The 25047-nt window shown below is 32.5% G+C and overlaps 2 protein-coding genes across 3 annotated transcripts in view; one reads left to right on the top strand and one right to left on the bottom strand.

Annotated features, from left to right (window-relative positions):
* LOC119607750 overlaps positions 1-14789 on the top strand; it is a 29948-nt gene extending 15159 nt beyond the window's left edge. For both annotated transcript variants that reach the window (XM_037961850.1, XM_037961849.1), the window contains 5 exons: positions 7254-7383; positions 10478-10717; positions 10777-10877; positions 13019-13332; positions 13393-14789. In XM_037961850.1, the coding sequence (XP_037817778.1) occupies positions 7321-7383; positions 10478-10717; positions 10777-10877; positions 13019-13332; positions 13393-14117 (1443 nt within the window). In that variant the 5' untranslated portion in view covers positions 7254-7320 and the 3' untranslated portion in view covers positions 14118-14789. The remainder of the gene's footprint in view (positions 1-7253; positions 7384-10477; positions 10718-10776; positions 10878-13018; positions 13333-13392) is intronic.
* LOC119607748 (WASH complex subunit 2) lies at positions 14652-24756 on the bottom strand. Its single transcript, XM_037961848.1, has 5 exons — positions 24579-24756; positions 24306-24503; positions 23828-23973; positions 19237-23717; positions 14652-15055 (listed from the first exon to the last, which is right to left on the bottom strand). The coding sequence occupies exons 1-5, from the start codon at positions 24681-24683 to the stop codon at positions 14919-14921; spliced, it is 5067 nt and encodes a 1688-aa protein (XP_037817776.1). The 5' UTR covers positions 24684-24756; the 3' UTR covers positions 14652-14918.
* Positions 24757-25047: the final 291 nt, after the last annotated feature.

Here is a 25047-nt window from a genome sequence, read left to right as displayed (position 1 = left end):
GATAGATAGATAGATAGATAGATAGATAGATAGATAGATAGATAGATAGATAGATAGATAGATAGATAGATAGATAGATAGATAGATAGATAGATAGATAGATAGATAGATAGATAGATAGATAGATAGATAGATAGATAGATAGATAGATAGATAGATAGACACTCTCTTTATGAATAACCTTGTAATTATTGTTAAAATATTAAAATGTAAATATTTACATCTGTCTATGCGTTATTACGTGCAATGAATGTAATTAAAAAATGTAATTTTATTTAAAAAGAAAACAATTTCAAATTGTAACGACATGCAACAAACAAACATAAAATCAAAATCTTTTTGCCACAAAGTTGCATAGGAGTTTAAAATTGATAACATAATTTAAAATTGTACAAGTACCAATATAAACAAAAGCTATAATTACATTGTTTTTCATTAATATTTATAATTCATAGGAAGTCGAATAATTGCAGCTTTGTCGCTTTTATTGTATTTTCTTGGTTAAAAATGAAACCATTGATTGATGTTTGCTTTAAAAGAGCAACAGCTTCAAGCTGATATTGATTTTTAATAAAATATTTGCTTTAATATTTTAATTATTTAGGTGTATAATTAATAATCACAAAAATTATTCATAATGACAGTATTAAGTTCTTTATTATTTAAATAATTATTATTATGATTTTTATTATTTCCAAACCATCTTTATTTGAGGTGTGTGCGTGTTTTTATTGTCATAATTTAATATCTTAGTTTTGAAGCGACCTACGCAGATATAAAAGTATTTGAAATAAATTATAAAATTGTTATCTTCCTACAATACTACTAAAGTTTAAAAACTATAATTAAATATTTATTTTTTTTATGAATATTTGCATAATTCTTTTAGAAACTTTTTCAAGTTCTTAAAGATCTAGAGGGCTTACGAATAAATTGCAGCAGACGAGTATAAACCAGTTATTAAAGTTTTGCACTCTACTATGGTAAAGAGAGCACTATAACTGCAGATAAGTTCAGATGTTGCTCTTCAAAATATCACTTTTATAATAATTTATAAACAATTTATTTGAAGTTAATAGTTTTTTTTAACAAAATGATCGATTTATAAAGAAGTAAGTGTATATAGGAACGGCCATCTTCCGAAATTCACTTTTATTTTACGGCATATGATTACACTCTAGCAATAGTTGTGATGATCTAGGAATTGTTATAACATGAAATATCCGATTTTTCGATTCAATAAAGTGTATGTATGTTATTCATTTTTTAAATAATTTTGAAATTATTACCTTGACATAAACAAATTAATGCATAATCTCAAATAAAATCCCTCGTAAAAGATGTCACTAAACTGTACTCCCATAAATCACCTACGACTTCATTTAAACAATCCTAATTTGTTCATTAAAGGTGCGTACTCTTAAGTATGTTATGTTACTAAGTTAATGATCATTAATTATAAACAATTATATAATTGTCAAAACGAATTAATAATTCGCAATATTTTTGTTTAAACCGGCTACGCAAGGCATAAATGACACTAAATATAATTACGCATTTTTATGAAAAAGCAACAACAACAAAACCATTATTGTTTTGTTAACATAGACGTTCAACGACCATTTTAACCGGTAAAACTAACAAACACCGGATATATGCACCTTTATAAAACGAAAATGTTATAAAAAAGAAGTAAATATCAAATATAGAATAAAAAAAAATCTATGTACTTGTTGCATATACATATACTTATGTTTAAATACATATTCATATAAAATATGTAAATGATTTTTTATCGATTTGGTTATATGAACTCTTCTTTATGTACAAGAAACACAAAAAAAAAAAAAAACTATAAAATAACCGTTGTTCATATTTAAATGATTATTATTTTTTATTGTTCACCAAACATAAAATAAAAGAGAAAGAAGAAAATATATAAATATTCTATAAATAACGTATAAAAAAACAATATAAAACGAAGCGATAATTATTAATTCAATCACTTTGTTACCTTCATAGCCAATTACTTTATTTCACCCGTAAAACTCAGCTCATATAATTAATGTTTCTAGATTTGGTTTTTGCTTTTCTTTCAAACAGTTAAAAAATACCCTACTGCACTATTCATGGCATATGCATTTAAGTTAATAGGTTTGCAACAATTAGTAATAATAATTGGGTTCTTAATAGATTCTAAGACGATAAAAACACGTTCGTTCTGGAAGCAGCTAGAAGTTAATATTTGTACACAATTCGATCTATTCTACTATTCAATTTAAACAAAAATAGAAACATAGAAATATAGCGATGAAATTTCGCTATCTCATAATATAAGGATCAGTCCATAATTGACCCTATAAAATCTCATGCATAAAATCAGTTTATTTTCAAAAAAGTCCGAAGAAATACACCTAGGCCCCTATCGGGCCTGTTTGTTGATAAAAAACATTGTGTTTACTGCAAAATATCACTCCCAAGTTATTTGGATCTAATTTCGACGAATGCCTGACGGTGGCAAAGAAAGTGCTCCAGAGTTTCACTGTCCTCTCCACATACTCTACTTTCGTCTGAATCCGTACATCCAATTTTGTATAGCTGGACCCGAAATCCTGTGTGTCCACGTACCATTGTTCTAATCTCAGACTTGCCCATTTTGTGGAAGCTTCTCGTCCTGCTCTCATTAGGGTCAGACCATAAGATCTTTATGGTTCCATCCACCATTTCATTATTCTAAGAGGCCTTATGGGATTCTCTCGCCCATATTTTTAATTCAGCCTTGTTTGGGTCGAATGGTTTTGCGTTCGTTAGATTAACTATCTCGAGCTCCCTTCCCTTTCAAGCTAATACATTTCCTCTTTCGTTGCCTACTACTCCCGAGTGTCCTGGTACCCATATGATACAATCCTTACCTCTGGGAGAACTTTTTTACAATCCAATACGGTCTTAGCCATCCGTATAGCAATGGATTCCTACGGGTATTTGCTCTAATGTTCCGCTTGACCATGACCTTCTATCTGAGAACAGTGTTTCAAAGTTCCCGACATATTTTGTGTCTGATATGTGATCGGGCACGTTCAAAGATTGTGTATAGCCTTCTAATGTATTGATGATGTGTCTTATAACGGCTTTTGGTCAGTTCGCCAAAAGTTATGAGCCGTTCGACTGTAAGTGCCGCTTCATATCTTATATATGTTTCAATAGGTGGAGTATCTAGCAACATTTCCAGAGTGTTGGTTGATGTAGTACTCATGGCCCCACTTATACCCAAGCAGCATATACGTTGAACTTCCTGTAGTAGTTTGATATTACACTTTTTGTCCAAAGAAGTCCACCAGTTTATTGAGGCATAAGATAGAATTAGTCTAATTACACTTTTATGAAGCCGATGTGTCATAGTATTATTCTACATATCGCCCAGAGGCGTCTAAGTCCTTTCTTGGTTTGGGACCATAGGAGGCTTTTTCCATGGTTACCCAGAGTAAATGGGACAAAATGCCACCCTGTACTGGTGTACCGCGAAATACCCCTTTTCCTGATGGTTATCAGGAGTATCAGTGTGTAAGTTATTGAAGGCGCCTTCGATGTCAATCCATACCAGCAGTGTATACAGTTTGCTATCGTAGGATTAACTTTTATAGCGAACATCTTTATTCAACACCGTTTCCACCGATCGTCCCTTTACATAAGCATGCTGCATATATTTGAGGTACTTGTCTAGTATACTGGTTAAAAAAAAAAAACGTTTTTTCAAACTGTATGCTATGATACCTCGAAATCTGATATTGAAAAAGTAATACCCTGGTCTCTTGGTTAAATTTTTTGGTCTATATTGTTTATAACAACACAAGTTTCATTTTATTTTTTTTTAATTTTTGTCGTTGGTTGTTTAGATATCTTATCCTGATCGTGTATAACTCGGATTGTTTACCCGAGATTATTAACAAACAGCCCAATGGGTGATATCTTAAACGATTATTATCACATCTATCAAATTAAGATTTTTGACAAATAATTATTTGGTAGACCATCCCTGATAGATAAGTAATTCTTTTTCTCAACTTCTCTTTTATTTCTTTAGTGTCCAAATAAAGTATTTAAGGTTGTACAATTTTTTTATTATAATTCTAATGCAAAGTCAGAACTATGACTTTTTACAACATTTTTAACCACTTGTAGGGTATTTTCTTAAGTTAATCCTATATAGCCAATTATTTTGTTTCACAACAATTTTCCTATTACTACATTTTAATCATTTCTTTGTGGCATTAAGTTTAAAAAGAAACACACACACACTTTCAAACACTTGTATTGTATTTATCAATTTCCACTAACTACCTTCTTGCAATATTTTATTTTAATTTTGTAAAATACAGCAAAATGGGAAAGGAAAGTTTAACAAAAAAAGTTGTTCATTCTTTTGTTTATTCCAAATGCCAATTGGACGGAGAAGGAAATAACAAAAAAAAAATAAAGAACAGTTACTAACGAACTGTCTACAAGTGTTGCTGTTATTGCTTTATTGTTTTCTTTTTGCTTTTGTTTTGATGAAAGCAAAAACAAAGAAAATCTATTGACGTTTTTGTTTATATTGTTTATTCATTGTTTTGTTTATACTCACTCTCATACAAAACCCGCAGCTGTTAGAAAAAAATGCATGTTCGAACTTCGAATAGAACCGGTATTTAAATGTGCTGGTGTTTAAAATGCATTGTTACAAAAAAAAACTGGAGCTTTTTTGTAAAATTTGTTTTAATTAAAGCTCGGTTTAGTAAACATTTCCGAAAATTTTTGCATGATTTTACTAAATTCTATTAATCATGTTTAAGCGGACATTGCTGAAATGAAATATGTCAAAACAATTTTAGTTTTTTTGTAAATTTAACAACAATTTATGTTACTATTTTAGTTAAACTTGATTTCCTTTGTTAATAAATTTGTGTGATAATTAAATTGAACAGATACAGTGTATGTGTGTGATAAAATGTACACATTAAAATCATGGGAACATTAGTAATAGGTAGGTATTTATCCATGGTTACAGTTAGGATTCCAAATATAGCAAATTCTTGATCTATTTCCATAGAATGTTTTAGATAGATTTCTAGTTGAATAATTTCTGTTGAAAAATTAGGTTGTAATTCTTAATTATAAATGGTTTTGATTGAATGTTTATTTATAAAGGAACTTTCATCAGGGATGTTATATCGGGAATAATGTCACTCCCAAGATATCCTAATCTAATTTCGGCGATAGCCTGAGAATGGCAAAGGAAGTACTCTTTAATTCTGTAACAAAGTACACACATACCATCATACTAATCTCAGACTTGCTCATTTTGGGGAACCTTCTCGTCCAACTCTCTTTGAGTCCTGCCAAGGGATATATGTTGTTCTACCTACTGATTCATTACATTAAGGGCCAATCTTTAGGTGAAAGATTAGCGATTAAATTAAAATTAATCCTCGAAAGATGTTTTTGAGTACTCAATTAGTTAATTTTGTTTGCAAGTTTAAGCGCCCAATGGAGATGGTTTAATCTTAAGCACGAAATGCAAAAGTGTAAACAGCTGATGCAAAAAATTTATAAAATTTTTATAAATATAAACATTAAATTGTTCTATTTATTGATTAGTATAAATTATGGACACTTCAAAATACATTTTTTTGTTTTTAATTTAAGTTTTCATTAATTTTCATATTAAATTTACAATTGTCTTCTTCTTCTTTTTATAAAATATGCACTGTTTTGATAACAAACAGTGAAGTTTTCTGTTGTATTGTATGGCAACATTGCGAAGTTTAATCTTGTACTCAAAAACATCAAAGGGGATTAACATAAGATTAAATTTATTTTTAGATTAACTAATCTGATTATTAATTGGCATTTGATTACCATCTCAAAAACCCGCTCTAAGAGGCCTTATGGGATTCTCGCCCATATTTTTAGTTAGGCCCTCGTTGCTTCAAATGGTTTTGCGTTTATCAAGTTAAGGTCCCTTCCCTTAAAAGATAATACATTCGCCCTAATACATTCGTTGCCGACTACTACCGAGTGGTCTGGTACCCGTATGATGTAAACCTTACCTCTGGGAGAGTATTTGGTTAAAGTTTTCTTACAATCCAATACGGTTTTAGATTTTACCTTTTGTTTTTGATTTCTGCCTGGAAGCTAGAGTTGTGATTAGGTAAACGGTGGTATATTTCAGTTTCTTGGTCTTCTATATAGAACCCCAGGCCCGTTTTATTCCCTCAGTTTGGAGCCATCCGAGTATCAACGGATTCCTAGGGGTATTTGCTCTAATGTTCAGCTACTTGGGATCGGTGTTTAAAAGTTTCTGGTATGCGATCAGGTTTACGTACGCCTAAAGTTAAAAGCCATTTGGCTGTAAGTGTGGACTCATATCTTATATATTTCGATCTGAGGATTCTTCTTTCTCAAATTTACTATGAAAACATTGTTAATATAACAAAATGTTCTAAATTTTCATTTATCACTTCTTTAACAAGGCGTTATGTTTATTAAATTAAATTTTCTGTTCTAATAACTTTTTTGGCTAGAAAAAAACAGCAATAACAACAACAAAAAATGTAAATAGTATATTTAAGAATAACTGAAACAAAAAATGGGTAATGGTGTTACATTTCTTAAAAGAAATCACAAAAAAATCATAATAAACAGCAAAATGAACTTGTTTCTTTTCTTACATTTACAGCTTTCAATAATAAAACAAAATTTCATGGCTACTATCAAAAAACGCTTTTAAATTTAATCAGCTTTAATAAAAACAAAACTTAAACATCATCATCAAAATCAAAATCATCAACAACACACCAGCAAAAAATAATAACACGCAGCATTTAACAATAAATAAAAGATATTTAAACAAATAAAGTTGACAAAAATATACAAAAATTTTAACAATGAATAAAACATGAAGAAAAATGTTCAAAAAAAAAAAGAACACACTTAAATGAAAAAAATTAAATTCAACTAAAACTAGAATTAAATTTTAGAAAATGACAAACAATTGATGCTCTAAAAAATTTCAAGAAAAAAAAACAAGAAATTCACATTTACAAACATTTATACATAAAATACAAACGCACCACAAAAAAAACATTTCACAAATATCAACTTATGACAACAGCTGAAAAAAAATTATAATCGTTAAAAAAAATAAATTTCATTTTTCTTTTTCTAACACTTTATACGATTCACAAATAATTTACAATGAATTGTGAAAAATCCAGTGAAACTTTTAAAAGTGGCAGCAGCGGTGTTGATGGTGGTCTTAAGAATTTTTGGAATGACCACATTATGGAGCGTTTCATAAAAGCGAATCTGTTTATTATTTGCTGCGTGGCTGCTGGTTTACTTTTGGTAAGTCCACATTTTTTTCTCATCAATATTTTAAAGTAGAATAAAGAATTTTTGAAATTGTTTTGAAAATTTCAAAAGCATGATTATATTTTTTTTGAAATTTATTTGGAAATGGTGTAGTTATTTTAGAACAAGTTTTTAATTTTCAAATTGAAAACAGTCCAGACACAGTGGTTTAGAATCTCTTGAATTATAAGTTATACTAATCTGAGTAGATTTATCCATGACCATCCATGTAAACCTTATAAACAAAGTAGCAAATTTAGAAGATAATTCGATGCTAGACGTTCAACTAAGGACGAACCCTATTGATTTTGAAATCCATTCATTATTTCACCAAGCAACCAAACTACAAAATTGGCTTGGGTCCATAATTGACCATAGCCTCCATACAAAATCCCCTTCGCCTCGTATATTGACTACTTAGTCTATTGCCTAATCTATGAACTATGCTATTGAGTTATCTATTGAATAGAATGCATTAGACTATTAACTAGTCTATGGCTAGCCTATTGACAAGTCGATTGAATAGTATATTTACTAGTCTAGTTTATTGACTACTCTATTGATTAGTCAGGCCACTTCTCTATGGACTAGTCGATTGACTACCACTTAATTATTCCACAGACTACTATTCCATTGATTAACTATTCAATTGACTATTCTATGGACTAGTACACTGATTAGATAATTGACTTTACTATGGACTAGGTTCGACTATGGCCATTTACTACTATAGGAATAGGCTATTAACAAGTCTATGAACTAATCTAAGTATTTACAAGTGTTTTACTAGTTTACTAACTACTCTATGGAATAGTTTATTGGCTGGTCTATAGACTAATTTTTGCATTAGTCTATTGACTACTCCATGGACTTTCCAGTTTGGGAAATAAATAATACCTTTGCATCCTGTCTACAGTAATAATCATTGACTGATAAGTTGAAACTAATTCCCTACCATTTGCAAGAGTGCCGGGGAAATACCATCCGGCTTTGAAGCCTTATACAAATGGAGTAAAACTCTGATCTATCTGATAGTCTCTCCTTCTCTCGGTATCGATTTCAATTACACCAGGAGGGCAATGTGAGTTATGCATTTCATGGACTGCTCCATATCAAACTTCTGTCCATATCATTGACCATAGTTTTTTGTTAGAATATACATTTTTGGATCTTCAATTCGTTATTAACGCTATCTGTTCACAAAAATACTTCCAGGAGTCTCGTTTTGGGAAAATTCTTCCAAGATTCCAGATGGCCTCAATTAACTGGATTTCTCTAGAACAGATCTTCACTCGCAAAGAGGTCATCCCCGAACCAAAGAACTTGTGAACTTGCGTCTTTATATATTAAAGGCTACCCTATCTATTTCAATATTGAAAAGTGTCCTGTCCTAAACCCTTCATTAGTAAGGTCCCGAATATTGTACAATTAGATTTATAATATTCCTCCATTTGACTCCTCTAGATAGCACGTGGTAACTAATGATGCTAAGGCAACCGTTGTTAGAAATTCTATGCCCTTTTCGGGACTAAAAACGATGTTACATTCCATCGATGGTGTTTTTCTGAACGGCCTTATAGTCCAATTTCCTATAAATGCCCTCCATTACTCCAGTATATCGTCATTCTTCAGCATACTTTAAGAGCAGTAAATGGTCATTTATCTTAACTAGCCTCACCTTAGAGGAGCCCCAGGGAGAGGGAATACTCACCATATTGTTGAGATGTCAACCTCATCACCATCACACCCCGATGAACTCAATGCTAACGCTCTCTATGGGATGTTTGACCTTAGCAGCGATTACGTGGTCTACTATGTTACTGTTGACCAAATCTTCTATTAACTTTTTTTTGGACTGTCACTCAGGAGATGACTCCTACTTAAGCAGTATATTGTGTTGAAACTAGGAAATTATGTTGTTGGGGGTAGGATAGAGCTGGTAGTGTTTGTGGACATTTGATTTAAATAGTTTTCTTCGAAATTAACAGGGAATACTTCTGCAGGAAGTTTGTTCAACTTACGAATATTGCGACTGAAGAATGAATTTTCCCTGTAATGTGTTGTGCGGTCCACTGGCCAATCGATTACAAATGGGTGTATTATCTTCTTATTGTAGTGAACTATTTTGTCCGTCGGCTTACTGGTGGCATATAGTGTATAGCAGTGATCGTCCCGGTGCCTTTTATCGGCTTTCCTGGCATAAGATGGCAGTACTTTTCAGCATATTCTTTTTCTTATACGTTCGTAGGACTTCTTTTCAGAAACCCTTTCCTCCTTGGCCGACATGCGCACCTTCCCAATTTCATGCTTGGCTTTATCTCCCACACTCGTAGGATTCTGACTGGAAACTCTTTGTCTTGGCTTTGTCACTATTTTTCAAGACGTGTTTATTCTCTGTGTTAACTTCTCCAGGAGATCTGGTTCTCTTTGCCTCATAGGTTGAAAGATATATCCTTCTAAGATTTTTAGGATTGGCCCAATATGATCCTCTAGAGCATTGTCTTCAACCTTCTCCTCTGTGCTGTATATAGCCGTTTTTTTCATAGTCAATAGCTTTGCTATGCTGTTATTTATTTCTTCCACCATTTGCTCTACTTCATTCTTGTTGGGATTTGATATGATGGTGTTGTCATTATCATCTAAGGATTCTGAGTGAAAACCAAAGTATAATGTCAGAATCCTCACCCTCCTTCACTTTCATCTATACATTTTTGCGTATGGTATGCTATACATTACCCGGACTTAAGCCCAACTGAAACCCAACTTCGTAGTAGTCTTTTACTTACGATTGCAGGAAATGACAACACATGACTCGCCAACAGTCTAAGTACGTTTTTGGTTTGTTTTCCTGAGGTGAAACCACAGATGGAAGGACATAGATTGTCCATTACATCCCTTATCGTTATTTAATTTTAATCGTTATTTTCATGGTTTGTATCTTATTTTTGGGATGACTATCTGTTATCCCTTCCCTGAGGTGACACCACTAGCTAGGGAACATACACTTTTAATATTGATTAAAACGTATTATACATTTCTCCGTTTGTTTTGAATTATTTTTTTATTTTCCAATTGGTCTCCTTTTCAGATTGTCTATTTGGGTGCATTTTCATGTGAAGTGTCATGGATTTTAGAAGCAAAAGGTGATTTACCCTATTCAGCCTACATATTATGTACACAATACTTTGTGGTGTTTGTAGCCACAACAATACTAATACATGGCCTAGTAACGGGTCTATCATGGGGGTTATTTGCCTGGTCGGTGGTTATAGGTATACTATCAATACCCGAATTAATATTTGTCATGATTATGACCACACAACATTGGGTAAGTTATATGAAACTAAAAATAAAATTATAAAAATTAAACATTTGTGTAACTTTTAGGGCCTTCAATCCGTTCATGGTTTAACCGAATTAATAGCGTATTTAGTGCGTTTGGTTATAAATTGTTTTGCTTTAATTTGCGTGATACCAACTGGCCTAAGGTATGTAGAAAAAAATATTAAATAAATAACAAATATTATTTTAGCTAAATATAAGTGGTAGTTTAACTTTTTCTTAAATTTATTTATAATTGTGTGTTAAAAAAACAAAAATAAAGTAAACGGAATACACAAAAAAAAAAACTAACAAACATGTTATAAAACTTGTTAATGGAAATTTCTTTCAAGACGTTGAGGTTTTAAAACTGTTATAACTTCTTTTCACTTTCATTTGCTTTTAATTTGCCTGAGTTTTTTTTTTTTTTGTTTCTTTTTATTTGCTTAAGGGCAGTTAAAATTATAATTAACTTAAACTTAGCGTTAAATAATAAATAACTTTAAAGAATGTTATTCACATTATTATGGAAATATGTACTAATTGGTTTTATAACAAATTAATATTTTACAAATGATAATGGTAAACAATTAGAACATTAGTTATTTAGTTTGTTAGGTAGTTAGTTAGTAAGTTAGTTAGTTAGTTAGTTAGTTAGTTAGTAGTTAGTTAGTTAGTTAGTTAGGTTAGTTAGTTAGTTAGTTAGTTAGTTAGTTAGTTAGTTAGTTAGTTAGTTAGTTAGTTAGTTAGTTAGTTAGTTAGTTAGTTAGTTAGTTAGTTAGTTAGTTAGTTAGTTAGTTAGTTAGTTAGTTAGTTAGTAGTTAGTTAGTTAGTTAGTTAGTTAGTTAGTTAGTTAGTTAGTTAGTTAGTTAGTTAGTTAGTTAGTTAGTTAGTTAGTTAGTTAGTTAGTTAGTTAGTTAGTTAGTTAGTTAGTTAGTTAGTTAGTTAGTTAGTTAGTTAGTTAGTTAGTTAGTTAGTTAGTAGTTAGTTAGTTAGTTAGTTAGTTAGTTAGTTAGTTAGTTAGTTAGTTAGTTAGTTAGTTAGTTAGTTAGTTAGTTAGTTAGTTAGTTAGTTAGTTAGTTAGTTAGTTAGTTAGTTAGTTAGTTAGTTAGTTAGTTAGTTAGTTAGTTAGTTAGAATTAATACATAACTTTATCCAACAAAAATTGTACCACTTCTACAACTAGTTCTTGAACACATGATCATAGCTGGTAATCGTTCAGTTTTGGCGTTGAATATCATTAGATATTTTGTCGAAACTAGTTGTTTTTGCTTTCCCAAATTGTTAATTCAAACTAATAACAGTTTTTTCTTCGCCTTTCTTAAGTATTTCTGTTTGGAATAGAAAACGTTTGTATCTTAATTCTTTTTTGTTTTTTTTTCGGTTACAACCTAAAAACGTTCATTTCCTAAGTCTTTTTAATGAATGAGCAAATAATAAATAAAGTTTGTGTCTTTAGTCTTTTGCTGTGTTAATCAATTAAAGAAGTGTGTGTCTTAAGTCTTTTTTGTTTCATAAATGCATGAGAGTTTAAATAAAGTACGTGTCTTAAGTCTTTCATTGTATTAATCAATAAAAGGAGTATGTGTCTTAAGTCTTTTTGTTTTATATACAATAAACTGTATGTTTCTTAATTCTTTTGATTTTTAAACAGTAGAGAACTTTTAGGAAATGGATTTTGATTACTGGACGCTTTGTTACCTAATCGAAGTTTAGTTTAGTTTAAAAGGGTTGTGTACCAAAAGATATACATCCACTCGGAGACCATTGTGATTCTTTAAGAAAGAAGGAATATTGAAAGAGGTCAGAAGTAGTCAATCAACTAGTGCATAGACTAAGCAATGAAGAAATAAACAGACCAGTCCATAGACTAGTATATAGACTAATCAATGGACTATAGCCTTGCTTGTATACAAATCAGTAGTCCAATACTTACACTAATCTATAGATTAGGCAACAGAATAGTCAATAAACTTGCTAGTAGCCTATTCAATAGACTATTCCACAGACTGGTCCATAGACTAGGAAATAGACTACTCAACAGATATGTATATAGACTAATCGATAGACTAGACCATAGACTAGACCATAGACTGGACAATAGACTAGCCCACAGATAAGTTAAAAGTCTATAGACCAGTCAATAATATAATGGACTAGACTATAGATCAGTCCTTACACTAGGCAATAGACTAATTTGTGAACTTAATACTTTTAAATAACAAAAATGTACCAAAAAATTCGCTCATATACATACGCCTTTAACTCTCGTTATATTTCTAACAAAATGTTCTAAATTTCTTTCAAGATGGCGTCGTGAATCTCAGGTTCTCACACAGCTACAAGATTTAGCTACACGCTTGCAGCTTCAAACACCACCACCCAGTGTTCCCATAACTAAGGCCGATTCTCGACGTTCCAGTAAACGTTTGCAAAATCAACAAACAGCTTTCGAAAATGCTGGTTTTCAAATAACCGAAGCAGCTAGTAAGGCCAGTATTAATGGATCACAGCCTCAGGGTCTCAATGCATTCGGTTCACAAAACGAATTCAATGCCAGTATGTTTGCTTTGCCATTTTTGCAACAATATGCGGCACAAGGCAATAATGGCAATAGAACGGGTAAGTTAATAGATGAATATTAAAGAAATAGAAGGATAACTTACTATTGTACTCCTTTAGGCAACAATCGTGCTCAATCTCTTATGGATCTCAGATGTACTCTACCCGGTCTTTACAATCCTCGTTATGTGCTGGAAAATAGCGATGAAAAGAATGGCAAATATTTCAATATAACTATCGATGATTTAAAACAAAATCTGCAGGATACTCAAAAACAACAGCCACCTTCACTCATAGGTTCTAGCTCAAATGATCCTATTTATTGTTCCATCGAACCGAAACAGCCTTCCCCACCACAACAGAGAGGCCAACAGCCTCAACAAAGAGAACCCATGGCACTGCCACCTCATGTACAGGCGGGCAAACAGGGACCACCTACAAAATTGGCTCGCAATTGTATATCGTTGGAAAATCTCGATGGCATTAATAAAGTACAAAATGATTTGGCAGCCTATGGCAATAATCTGCTGCAGAACTATAATCAACAGCAACAATACTATCTAGCCATGTTGGGTTATATACAACAACATCAGCAGCAAAGACCACCACAGCAGTTACCCTACAATAGCAATTTGAATCTCTATCGCAGACCGGGCAGTCAGACAAGTCTAACACCTGGTGCTCCTCTAGCAACACAATTCCAAAGGCGTAATTCACAGCAGTTGCAATATTATGGTGGTTTTGGTTATGCCAACTACACCAATCCCTATATAACCGCCAATAGTAAGTTATCATTGGGCAATGAATCCGATGATTATCGTAAATATCGTGATGTGGCCTTATGAGTTAAACTATAAGTAATTTGTTTAAAGGAAACCTTCTTCCATATTTTAACGCTGAAAGAATATTATAATTTTAAGGTGCTACCCCATAAATAAGAGAGTGTAATATCAAGTCATTATTATATTTTATACAATTATATGCATAATATTTTTATATTTTTGTTTATTTGTTTAAAAACGTTTTTATTTATACTCATAATTGTGTGTTAAATTTTGTTTATTAATTAATTTTCTAAAAAAGGTCTATAATGAATGAAAGAAAGAAAGAATAAATACTATGCAAAATATTTAAAACGTTAGCCAAAGATCAAAAACTAACTCAAGTTAAACAACCAACTATAGTTTTATAACAATTGATTTAAAAAAAAGAAAGAGAAGTAAAAATATACGTGAAAAAGTATTTTTATAAAATTATGTAAAGTTTAATTGTATTGGCTACATACGCCTATAAATTGAACCTGTTATTTAGATGAAATTGTAAATTTATTATTATCTATTTTAATGTATCTTTTATTTAATAATTTTTTTTTATTTTTTTGTTTAAATTCATTTAATACAACGATTATTTTATTTAAATTAAATTTAAGTTTATCTAAAGAAAACTGTTTATGTAAATACTCGTAATAATTATTTTAAAATAAACTTAATTCGTTATACGAATTTCAATGCACTTTTTTTCTTCGTTTTGTTCATTTCATTTAAAACATTAAATAGTAAATAACAATTTGTGGTTTGTTCAATTAAACATTACAATAATAATAATAATAATATAAAGTTTAAAATTAGTATAAATTAATTTAGAATTTATAATAAATCAGCTAAGGGATTGTCTGCTATAGTTTTGGGTTTAGTTACTTCGGCCGTAGAAGCAATGGGTTTTGTTGTTGCTGGTGCTTTTATATTGGGTATATTTGTTGTTGTTGCTTTGGGTATATTTGTTGCTAAAATAAAGATAAAAAATTAAATAATTACAGGCATTTGTAGTCTTGATTTAAGCTGTCTTATCTGCTTTGTAAACTTGAGTTATGTTTTTTATATATATATATTATCATAATTAGTGTCTGACCGAACTTTTGGTTACAGTTACAAGTGAAGTTCAACTAAAGTTCAGTATTGCACATAAACCGAAATTTTTAATAGAACCACCAGTATTAGAATTTTTCTATTATTTCCTTAAACAAATGAATAAAAGTTTTGGGTTTTTGTCCACTTAGGGCTGACCGGTTAAGCAAAATCTTATTGACAGCCCCTTGTGTATCGTGTTTAATATGTAGAACCTATGTAAGCGAAAGCAGTAACTTTCCTGGCGGTCTCTCATAGATGTAAGAGTGATTTACATAGTGTGTATCCCTATCGCAAGGTGGTACTCACCAAATCCACTTAATAGGTTAGGTTGATAGAATAGGAAGTATACCACACCAAATCCGAAGAAATACACCTAGGACATTATCGGACCGGTTATGCGCTCCATTTCATGGAAGAAAAATGTTTGTTGGTAAAAAAAAGGTTGACTAAATTATTATCTTTCAGTGTTCAGAAACTCAGTAATTCCTAAGAATTTTCCAATCAGTGTTCGTGAGGAATGTTATATACGGAATAATATCACTGCCAAGATATTTGGATCTAACTGCGACGAAGAAAGTGCTCGAGAGTTTCACTATCCTCTCTATATGCTCTGAATCCGCACGTCCAATTTTGTATAGCTGTGCCTTTTATACTGGGTGTCCACTCATAATACGTACCATCATACTAACAACAAAATTGCTCATTTTGAGGAGATTTTTCGTCCTGCTCTATTTAGGGTCACCCTATAGATCTTTGTGGTTTTACCCACCATTACTCCAAAATGGCTTATGGGATTCTCTCACACATATTTTTAATTTAGCCTTCATTGCGTCGAATGGTTTTGTGTTCATCATGTTAACTACCTCGGGCTCCCTTCCCTTTAAAGCTTGGATTTCACTTTATCACCTGATATCCCCCTAATTGCCTTTTGGCTGTCTGTAAATATGTTAAGCCCTGCCCTGGGGCCATATTTGTTCTAATCCAGTCTATCCATTCCGTTATTGCTCGGACTTTTGCCTGGAAGCTTGTGTTGTGATTAAATAAATGGTGGTATATTTCTCTTCCTGGGTCTTCAATATAGAGCCCCAGACCCACTTTGTCCCCCAATTTAGAACCATCCATGTAGAAATGGATTCCTATGGGTATTTGCTCTAATGTTCCGCTTGACCAAAACATTCTATCTGGGATTAGCGTTTCAAAGTTTTCGACATATTCTGTGTCTGGTATGCGATCAGGCACGTCCGATGATTGTCTATAGCCTTCAAATGTGTCCAGTATACATTGATGACTGTCCTATAATCGCTTTTAGCTAGTTCGACTGTAAGTGCTGCCTCATATCTTTAATATGTATCAATGGGTGGAATATCTAGCAACGTTTCCAGAGCATTGGTTGACGTAGTACTCATGGCGCCACTTATACCCAAGCAGCATGTACGCTTAATTGTAGTAGTTTGATATTACACTTTTTGTCCAAAGAAGTCCACCAGATTATTGAAGCATAAGCTAAAATTGGTTTAATTACACTTTTATAAAGCCAATGTGTCATAGTAGGGCTAAGACATTTCATGCCTATAGTTCTCCTACATATCGCCCAGCATCGATGCGCCTTGTTAATCCTATCCTCTATGTGGTGTCTCCATTTTAATTTCCGGTCAAGGGTTACACATAAGTACTTAATTCTGTCTGTCACCGGTATCTTCTTGCCCAGGAAACAGGGTTCAGTATACTTAGACATTTTTGTCTTTATTGTGATAAGACAGATTTCCGTCTTCGCCGGGTTAACATTGAGGCTTCTCGGTTTAACCGGTGGTGTCAAATTTTGTACATATTGCCGGTTTATGTACATCCACTTTGCTCAAGTACTTGAGCTAGATATTCTCTGATCATTGCAGTTCAGTTAATTCCTGTCCGGCAGTCTTCAGATCATATCCACAAAGTATACAGAGATGTCACTTTTGACATTTCAAAAAGTCTAAAATCAGCTTTTGTTTTGATTTTGAAATTGTTTGGTGCGAAAGAGAGGGAAATAGTTTTTTGCTCGTGACACCTCTTTATACCCTGTGTCATATCTGAAGCGTTCCTCGACAACAATCAATAACCACACTGATAGAACAACAGCAAATTAAAACCTAAATATACTATGACAAAGAAGGAAATTTTATCAATAATACATGAATAGGAATATCGTACGACCATCACCAGGTTGAATCACACAATTTTATTATCCGACAGATTCATTTCGGTATGATGGTGGCATAAGTTCCGCATACTTCTGATTGATTCTGCCTTCCAACTCGTTTATTACCAACTCATTCCCAATATTTAGTCTCACTGTCAATACACTGAGGGATCCTATTGCACTTCCTGCGATTTAGGTTTCAACTACAGTCGCTACGTGATTCTCGAAGGGACCTCAGCCAATAGCCGGTACAAGACGAATCCTGTCACACAATCTCGAAGGTATGTTTTCCCTAACAGAGAAACACGACCAGATGGAATAAAACAGGAAATGTTAGACACAGCGTCATTGGCATGCATGGCAGAAGACTGGGATTTCGACTATTGTAGAAGTTGCCAGAATAAGACACGGTGTTTCACTCTACTTTTGCCCTGCATTCACTATACGTTTCTCCATTCAGAGATATATGAACTATCTGACCGGTTTCATCATGAAAACAGCAAGTAGAGTAATATAAGAACCCTCACAGCGATCCTTTTTTTTAATTGGACCAGCACTCAGGGGATGGCCCCTACTGCGAAGCATTGTGTTGGAACTAGGAAAATAGGTTGGGGGAAGGAGGATAGAGGGAGTAGTGTTTATGGACATTTGATTTAAATCTTCTTATATCGAAAGTGGCAGGCAATGCCTCTGCAGGAAGTTTATTCCACATACGAACGGGCTGCAAACCGGGTTTTTGAATATCTAACATATCAAATCAATATCGAGAGTTACCCCAATTTTTTATAGTTTTTATACATCTTATTTGGTCCTTGGGTCGAGCACACTGGGACTTTAATTCATTCCAATTCATCTATTTATACCTGCTAATTTTGTTACAAATTTACAAAATGAGAAACTTCACAACATTCTCCACTGAGGTCACTTGAATGTTGAAGACCAACTTAGATCATCTGTCCTGCTAAATATACCTCCAGGTCAGATTCGTATTCGTGGGCTACTCGTAAGAAGAACAAATGGCTGTTTACTTCTGGCGGAGAGTCGAATCGATTTCTGCACGAGAATTTCGTTTTCTGTACGTGTGAATAAATGGTTTGGATATACACTCGAAAAAAACTCGTTTCCGGCCATATCTGAAGAAGAAGTGCGAAGTCACCTTTATAAATAAAACCTATCCTTTTAAAGTCCAATATGTCGACTGTAAAATAACGTATTAACCTTTGTGGACAAGCAATAGGGGATGACCCCTACTTATTCGGAGCATTGTGTTAAATCTAGGAAAATTGTTTGTGGGAGGGAAGATAGAGAGAGTGACAGGGATTACTTCTGCAGGAACATGTGTTGCGTAAAAATATGAGTGTATCTGGAACAAGTTCCCTAATTTGAGAGGAATACTTTCCGTTGTAATATAGATAGAACAGTGAAATACACCCCATGTTGGGGCGGTGTTTAAGTGAATCAGTATAGTTTCCCCGACAGGTACCTTCGACCTCTCCTGTATGTGGTCGAGTAGCATCAAAATAGTCTTCGAAGCTCCGGCAGATCTATAAGAGTTGTATTCCATTTTCGGTTGGCTATATGTGATTTAAATAGTAAGGAAATCTGATGGAGTGAAGTAAATCTTACTTAGTCCAGCGGACATCGCACTGTACTTTCATGACATCAAGAGTTTCTGATTCCTTAATATTTAGAACACCCATAAATATAAATGGAACAACTTTATTTTACATTCGCTTATGTGTTAGAAAACAAAATTGAGTCTTGTGGGCGTTAAAATCGATTCTATTAACACTACACGGGTTAGTAAATCTCGTTTTGTAAAATTCTACTTAAATAAAAATCCACGGTTTTTAAATAATAATAAGTTAAAGTACTTACCAATGGTAGTTGCTACTTTTGCCGCTGAACTGCCAAACAAATCATCTTCATCGCTGTCTACATCGCTAAAAAGGCTGGTATTTGTTTGAACAGGAACTTTTGGTTTAATCTCTTTTAACGAACTCTTCGATGACGTAATTTTAGCAACATTCTTAGAGGAGATGGGAAAATCATCAGCATCACTGTCATCACTAAATAATGAAGATTTTGTTTGAGCTTTGATTTGAGGTTTTTGGCTTTTTGACATAGTCTCTGTAGTTGTCTTATTATTTGAAGTTTTAGCTGATGACAATTTGCCAAACAAATCATCACTATCCGTATCGGAATCGGAAAATAATTTAACATTTGAATCTATTGTTGATAGAATGGTAACATTTGGGATTTTGTTAGTCGATGTCGTATTAGTATGTGATGATGTTGTTGTTGCCGTTGTTTGTAGACCAGCTACAATAGGTTCTTCATCACTTTCACTGTCTAAAAATGATTTGAATTTAGATTTCGCTATTCTATTTCTATCCTCTAAGGTGTTGGAATTCTTGATGGTTTGTTTGGTTGGTATATTAGTCTTAAATAAATCGGCATCATCATCATCTTCTTCGTCGTCGAAAAATGATGGTTTCTTTGTAATCTCAGTTTTCGGTTTTAATTGATTGGATAATGTTGCTGTATTGGCTTGAGATTTATTAAATAAATTGTCATTATCTTTTATAGGTTGTGGGTGTTTGTTGTCAGGTTTCGTTGTAGTTATAGTGTTAGCATCAACATGTGCATTTAGTGCGGCATTTGAAGTCGATGGTTTTGGTTGCTCTTTTGTGACTTGCATACTAGGATTATTAGCAAAAAGATTTGCAACAATATTATCATTTTTATGTAATTTTGTCTCAGTTTTAGTTGTTGTTGCAGTTGTTTTTGAATTTATGATATGTTTAAATAGATCATCATCATCGTTCTCTTCTTCCTCATCAGCAAAAAGTAATGATGCCTTTGTTGGAGCTGGTTTTTGTTTAATTTCTTCCTTAACACTTTCCTTTGGTTCAAAGATATCTGTTTTGTCTTTTCCAATATTTTTATTAACTGTTGGTGCTGTTGTTAAGTTTGGCATATTTTGTTTTGATGAAGATGTTTCTAAAGATTTTGTTCTTTCCTGTTTTAAGTTTTCAGTTTTACTTTTGTTTTCCAAACTTAAACTTTTGCTTATATTAGAAATATTACTTTGTTCTGGTGGTTTATCCTCAAACAAACTAGATGTTAAGGGGTTTGTGGTTTTGGGAATTTCCTCCTTTATATTTTCTTTAGTTTGCTTTTGAATTTCTTTATTAATTTGTGATTGTACATCCTTTGGCGAGGTTATGGGATTGTTTATTTCCTGCTTTTTACTTTGTAATTTCTTATTTTCTTCATCACTTTCTAAAGTTGCTGTTTCTTCGAGCATACTCTTGCGATAATTTTCTTGTCTGGCCCTGCGTGTGGAGGGTCTTCGGGCAGCTGGACCTCTAACACGATTTTTAGTAACACTGGGTAAAATATGTTCAGTTTCAGCTGTTCTAATTACCTCTGCTGTTGGCTTTGTTAAGCTGCTAACTTCCTTTTCCTTTGCTTGTGCTGTGGGAACTTTAGTTTTTACCTCATTATTACTTTGTTCTATTACAACTGACTTTGTTGCCTCATCTTTGGTTTTTCGTAAAGTATTATTAGCGCCTGGTAAGAGAGCTTGCACATTAATATTTATATGAGGCATTTGTAATTTAGAAACTGGACGTTTAGCTGCTGCTGCAGTGTCATTTTTATTGTCAGGTTTTGTTAAAGCTTCTTCAAGTTTAGCAGCTATTTCCCAGCCCTTGAGTTTAACATCTTTTTCCAACTCTACTTTCTTAACATCAGGTACTTTATGATCTATTGTATCTTTACTAATTGTAGATTTTAATTCCTCATTAATGGGCGGTGGTTCTTCACTAAATATAGAATGTGCGGGTATATCTTTTACAACTTGATTTTGATTTAAAGCCATTAAAGTCTCACTGAAATCGTCATAGAACACACTATGTAAACGTTTAGTAGAATTAACATCAGTTGGATGATTAGAGGTATCACTAGCAGCACCGTGATCTTCATCATCATCTGGAGGTATATCGCTAAACAGCTGTAAACCAGTATATAAGTTATTCGGTCTAGTTTCCGCAGAATCAGTTTGATTATTACTGGCACTAGTCACAGGTACTTTAGGTAAATCAGGTTCATATAAATCATGTTCCAAATCTATGGCATTATAATTATTATTAAGTGCCTGTGGAGTTTTTGTAAGCGTCTCGAAGAAAGCATTATCATCTTCTGGAGGTTCATCGAATAATAAAACTGAATTAAAGTCATATTTATTGGAGGTATTCGATGTTTGGCTTGCATTTGCTGCTATTGGGACAGTTTTTTCGGGTATCATTGATTTGCTATCATTATTATTAAGTTCTTTATGATCTAAGGGAGTTTTCTTGGTCTCTACGTTTGATGATTCTATCGAGGTTTCTGTAGCTATTTTAGTATCTTTAGCAATTAGATTTTCATCATTGTTAAAAAGTTTGGATTGATCTGATGTTTTGTTTTCTTTATTGTCTAAAACTTTATTATCGTTTACAACTGGAACATGTTCCTTCTCTTCTGTTTTTCTAAGAATTGATTCCTTTTTGCTGGTATTTCGTTCAATAGCAGGATCTTCACTAACAGTTTTCTTTATCTCATTGTTCTCTTCTACAGTTATGGCAGATTTATTAACTATTACTTCTGTTTCTATTTGTTTGTTTGTCTCTACTAAGGTTTTTGCTTCATTGTCCTTCAAACTGCTTTTAGCAGGAATATTTTCGTTTATTTTCTCAACAATTGTTTGTCTATCAACTTGTTTGTTGGTCTCTTCTAAGGATTTTATTTGATTTTCCTTTAAACTACTTTCTCTGGGAATATTCTTAATACTGATTTGTTTTGTTTTATTAGAAAATAAATCATCTCCGTCCTCGTCTTCTAAATCATCGAATAGATTTATTTTCTTTGGTTTTTTATTAATAGACAAATTGTCCGATTTAGGTTCATCCTCAAAATCATCAAATAGATTAACAGATAACTTTTTATTTTCAGCAACTGGTTGCTCTAATATAGAATCATTAAATAAGTTAACAGATTTCTTAGCATTTTCAGTTTTAACAACAGGCTTCTCAGAGTTAGCATCATCCGTGATTTTTGGCTTTTGTGTTAAAAGTTTGGACTCATCTTTTGTTTCCTTAACGAATAAATCATTTTCATTATCTTCGGGATCATTAAATATATCTCGTACTTTAGGTTTTGCAGTATTTTCCTGAGTATGCGTAATCAAATTTCTACTTGAGTTAGTTTCTAAAGAAGGTTCTAGGAAGTCATTGTCAAATAATAAAGTCTTAGTTAAAGTGTTTTTAGTGGCTGCTTTAGAGGTAGTTTTTTGTGTAAAAGCCTTTAAGAAATCATCATCATCGTCATCATCACTGTCTTCGAAGAGAGTTTTGGGAGTTTTCGTTATCGGTTTCTCTATAATGGTGGCCTTAGCAGGCGTTAAAGTTTTCTTTTCTTCATTTTTAGTGGCAACCAATTCCTCTTTTTTAGTTAAAGCTGTTAATAAATCATCTTTAGCTAAATCGTCTTCATCATCATCGAAGAGATTAACTGTTTTACGCTTAATATTACGACCAGAAGATATTGAGGAAGAAGCAGTAGATGAGGGTATATCTTCTGGTGGCTCAGCAAAAAGATCCACAAAGGGAGGAGGAGGTTGGGTTGCGAAAACAGGCGGTCTTTCTGTATTCAAAGAAGGTTTATTATCTGCAGGTCTTATAATATTTTGAGCTGAGGACACCGATGAAGATGTTGTTGAAGATTCTAGATCTTCTGGTGGTTCAGCAAATAAATCTACAAATGGTTGAGGTTGTTGTCTATATTGCATAGGAGGTGTTTCTTTATTATGAGATGCAACTTTAATTGATTCCTTAGAAGATATCTTAGAGTTTAATGAAGTTTTACTCTCTGATCTTTGTGTTAAATTATCCGTTTGTTTTGTGGTTCTCAGAGGTTTTTTAGCCAAAGAAGATGATGGTGTAGATAGAGAAGACGATTCACTAATTGTTGCTGTATTTCTGGCCACATTGATGGGTATACTTGGTGTTCCTGGATGTAGGGGCTGTGATCCTCGTAATGTGGTGGCATTTTTAACCTCAATATTTGTATTTAAATTGTCATTATCTATGGAATTACTTGATGCCCATTCGGTATTCGATTCAAATGATTCATTATCATCCAAGTGTGAAGTTGAAGATGATTCAGAAAATGCTTCGGATATTTCATCACCAGAATAGTTGTTTTCTTGTTGATTTTCATATAGACCCACATGCCATTTTGCATGCCAATCTTTGGAGCCAAATATGAAAGGTAGAGGTTTTTCATTATAGGGATTAATAGGTTGATAAATGCAACTGAAATGAAAATACATTTAATTAAGTAATAGTTTATGAAAGTTATTAAAAAGATACACAAATCTTTGCGATAAACAATAACCAATTGCATTTGATCAAGAAATACTTACGTTTTTTCTTTAGATTTTTCCTCTTCATCCTCATCAGAATCATCAAGATCTATTGAATACTTTTCGTGACAATTTCTAAGGACTTTAAGATTATTATCCAGAAATTTGTTAAGTATTTCTTTGGATGTTGGAGTATGTTCAATTGACTAAAATAAATAAATGGAGATGGTGAAAACATAAATAAAGCGTGATAAGGTAATTTTTGCGAGAAGTACTTTAATTGGCGTGTTGATATGTAGGGTATAGTTTACAGAATTATAGAAATAGTTTCAAAAGGCTTAGTGTTTGGAGCAAAAATAATACTTCGAGCCAAATTTGATTAAGTTATGACGGAAATTGGAATGTCACACAGACGGACGATCAGAAAGGTAGATATATTATTATTGTAAATAGCAGTACAACAACCAGTGCCATTAATTAATAAAAATAATTTAAAACTATCTCTGTAGTGATGTATTTTCACCGCTACATTACTTACATTAACACTATCATTGCCAGTGGCTTCATTTGCCAATGTTTCATCATCATCTTGCACACGACATTCAACAAACTGATTACCAAACTGCAAAGTGGTCAAACTATTGGCCACATTATCCAAAGCTATATTTGTTGATCTAATATTATTGTTGAGTTTAGTCAGAGCCTCTGTAGTTCTTGTGGCTCTAGTTTCCAAATCCTATAGGAATTTGCAATACAAATTAGAATGTCATTAAATTCTCATTACTTTTCGTATAAGATCATCAAATAATACCTGTGATATTTGATTCATCCATTGTAGAAGTGTAAAATCACCAGCAAATGTCCATTTTGGAGCTTGTTCCAAAATATTTTCCAAATTAATTGGAGTTTCATCCATTTTTTTCGTTGTTTCTTATCTTTCTTGTAAATTTTGCTGATATTTTTGTTTTGTTTTGTTTTCAAGTGTCAGTGATGCTAATTTTGTTTGTTTCTGCTGCATTTTGGGATATCTAAAACAATTTAGCGGTTCTTTAAAAGTCTAGCGATTTATTACAAATTTTGCCCAATCATTATAAAAGTGATTGTGGTATTATTTTATAAACCAATTTTCATATAAGACTTTATAAAACATATATTCTGATTCCATTTAAAGTTAGTTAATTAGTCTAATTATTAGTTATACCCTACACCACTTTAGTGGGGAGGGTATATTGGATTTGTGCTGATGTTTGTAACGCACAATAATATTGGTCCTATACCCA

The sequence above is a fragment of the Lucilia sericata genome, unplaced genomic scaffold (genome assembly GCF_015586225.1).
Source record: "Lucilia sericata isolate MDLA Ls3-8-SP2 unplaced genomic scaffold, ASM1558622v1 Contig000745F_arrow, whole genome shotgun sequence".
NCBI classification, from domain to species: Eukaryota; Metazoa; Arthropoda; class Insecta; order Diptera; family Calliphoridae; genus Lucilia; species Lucilia sericata.
This window is presented reverse-complemented; position numbering and strand designations above follow the sequence as displayed.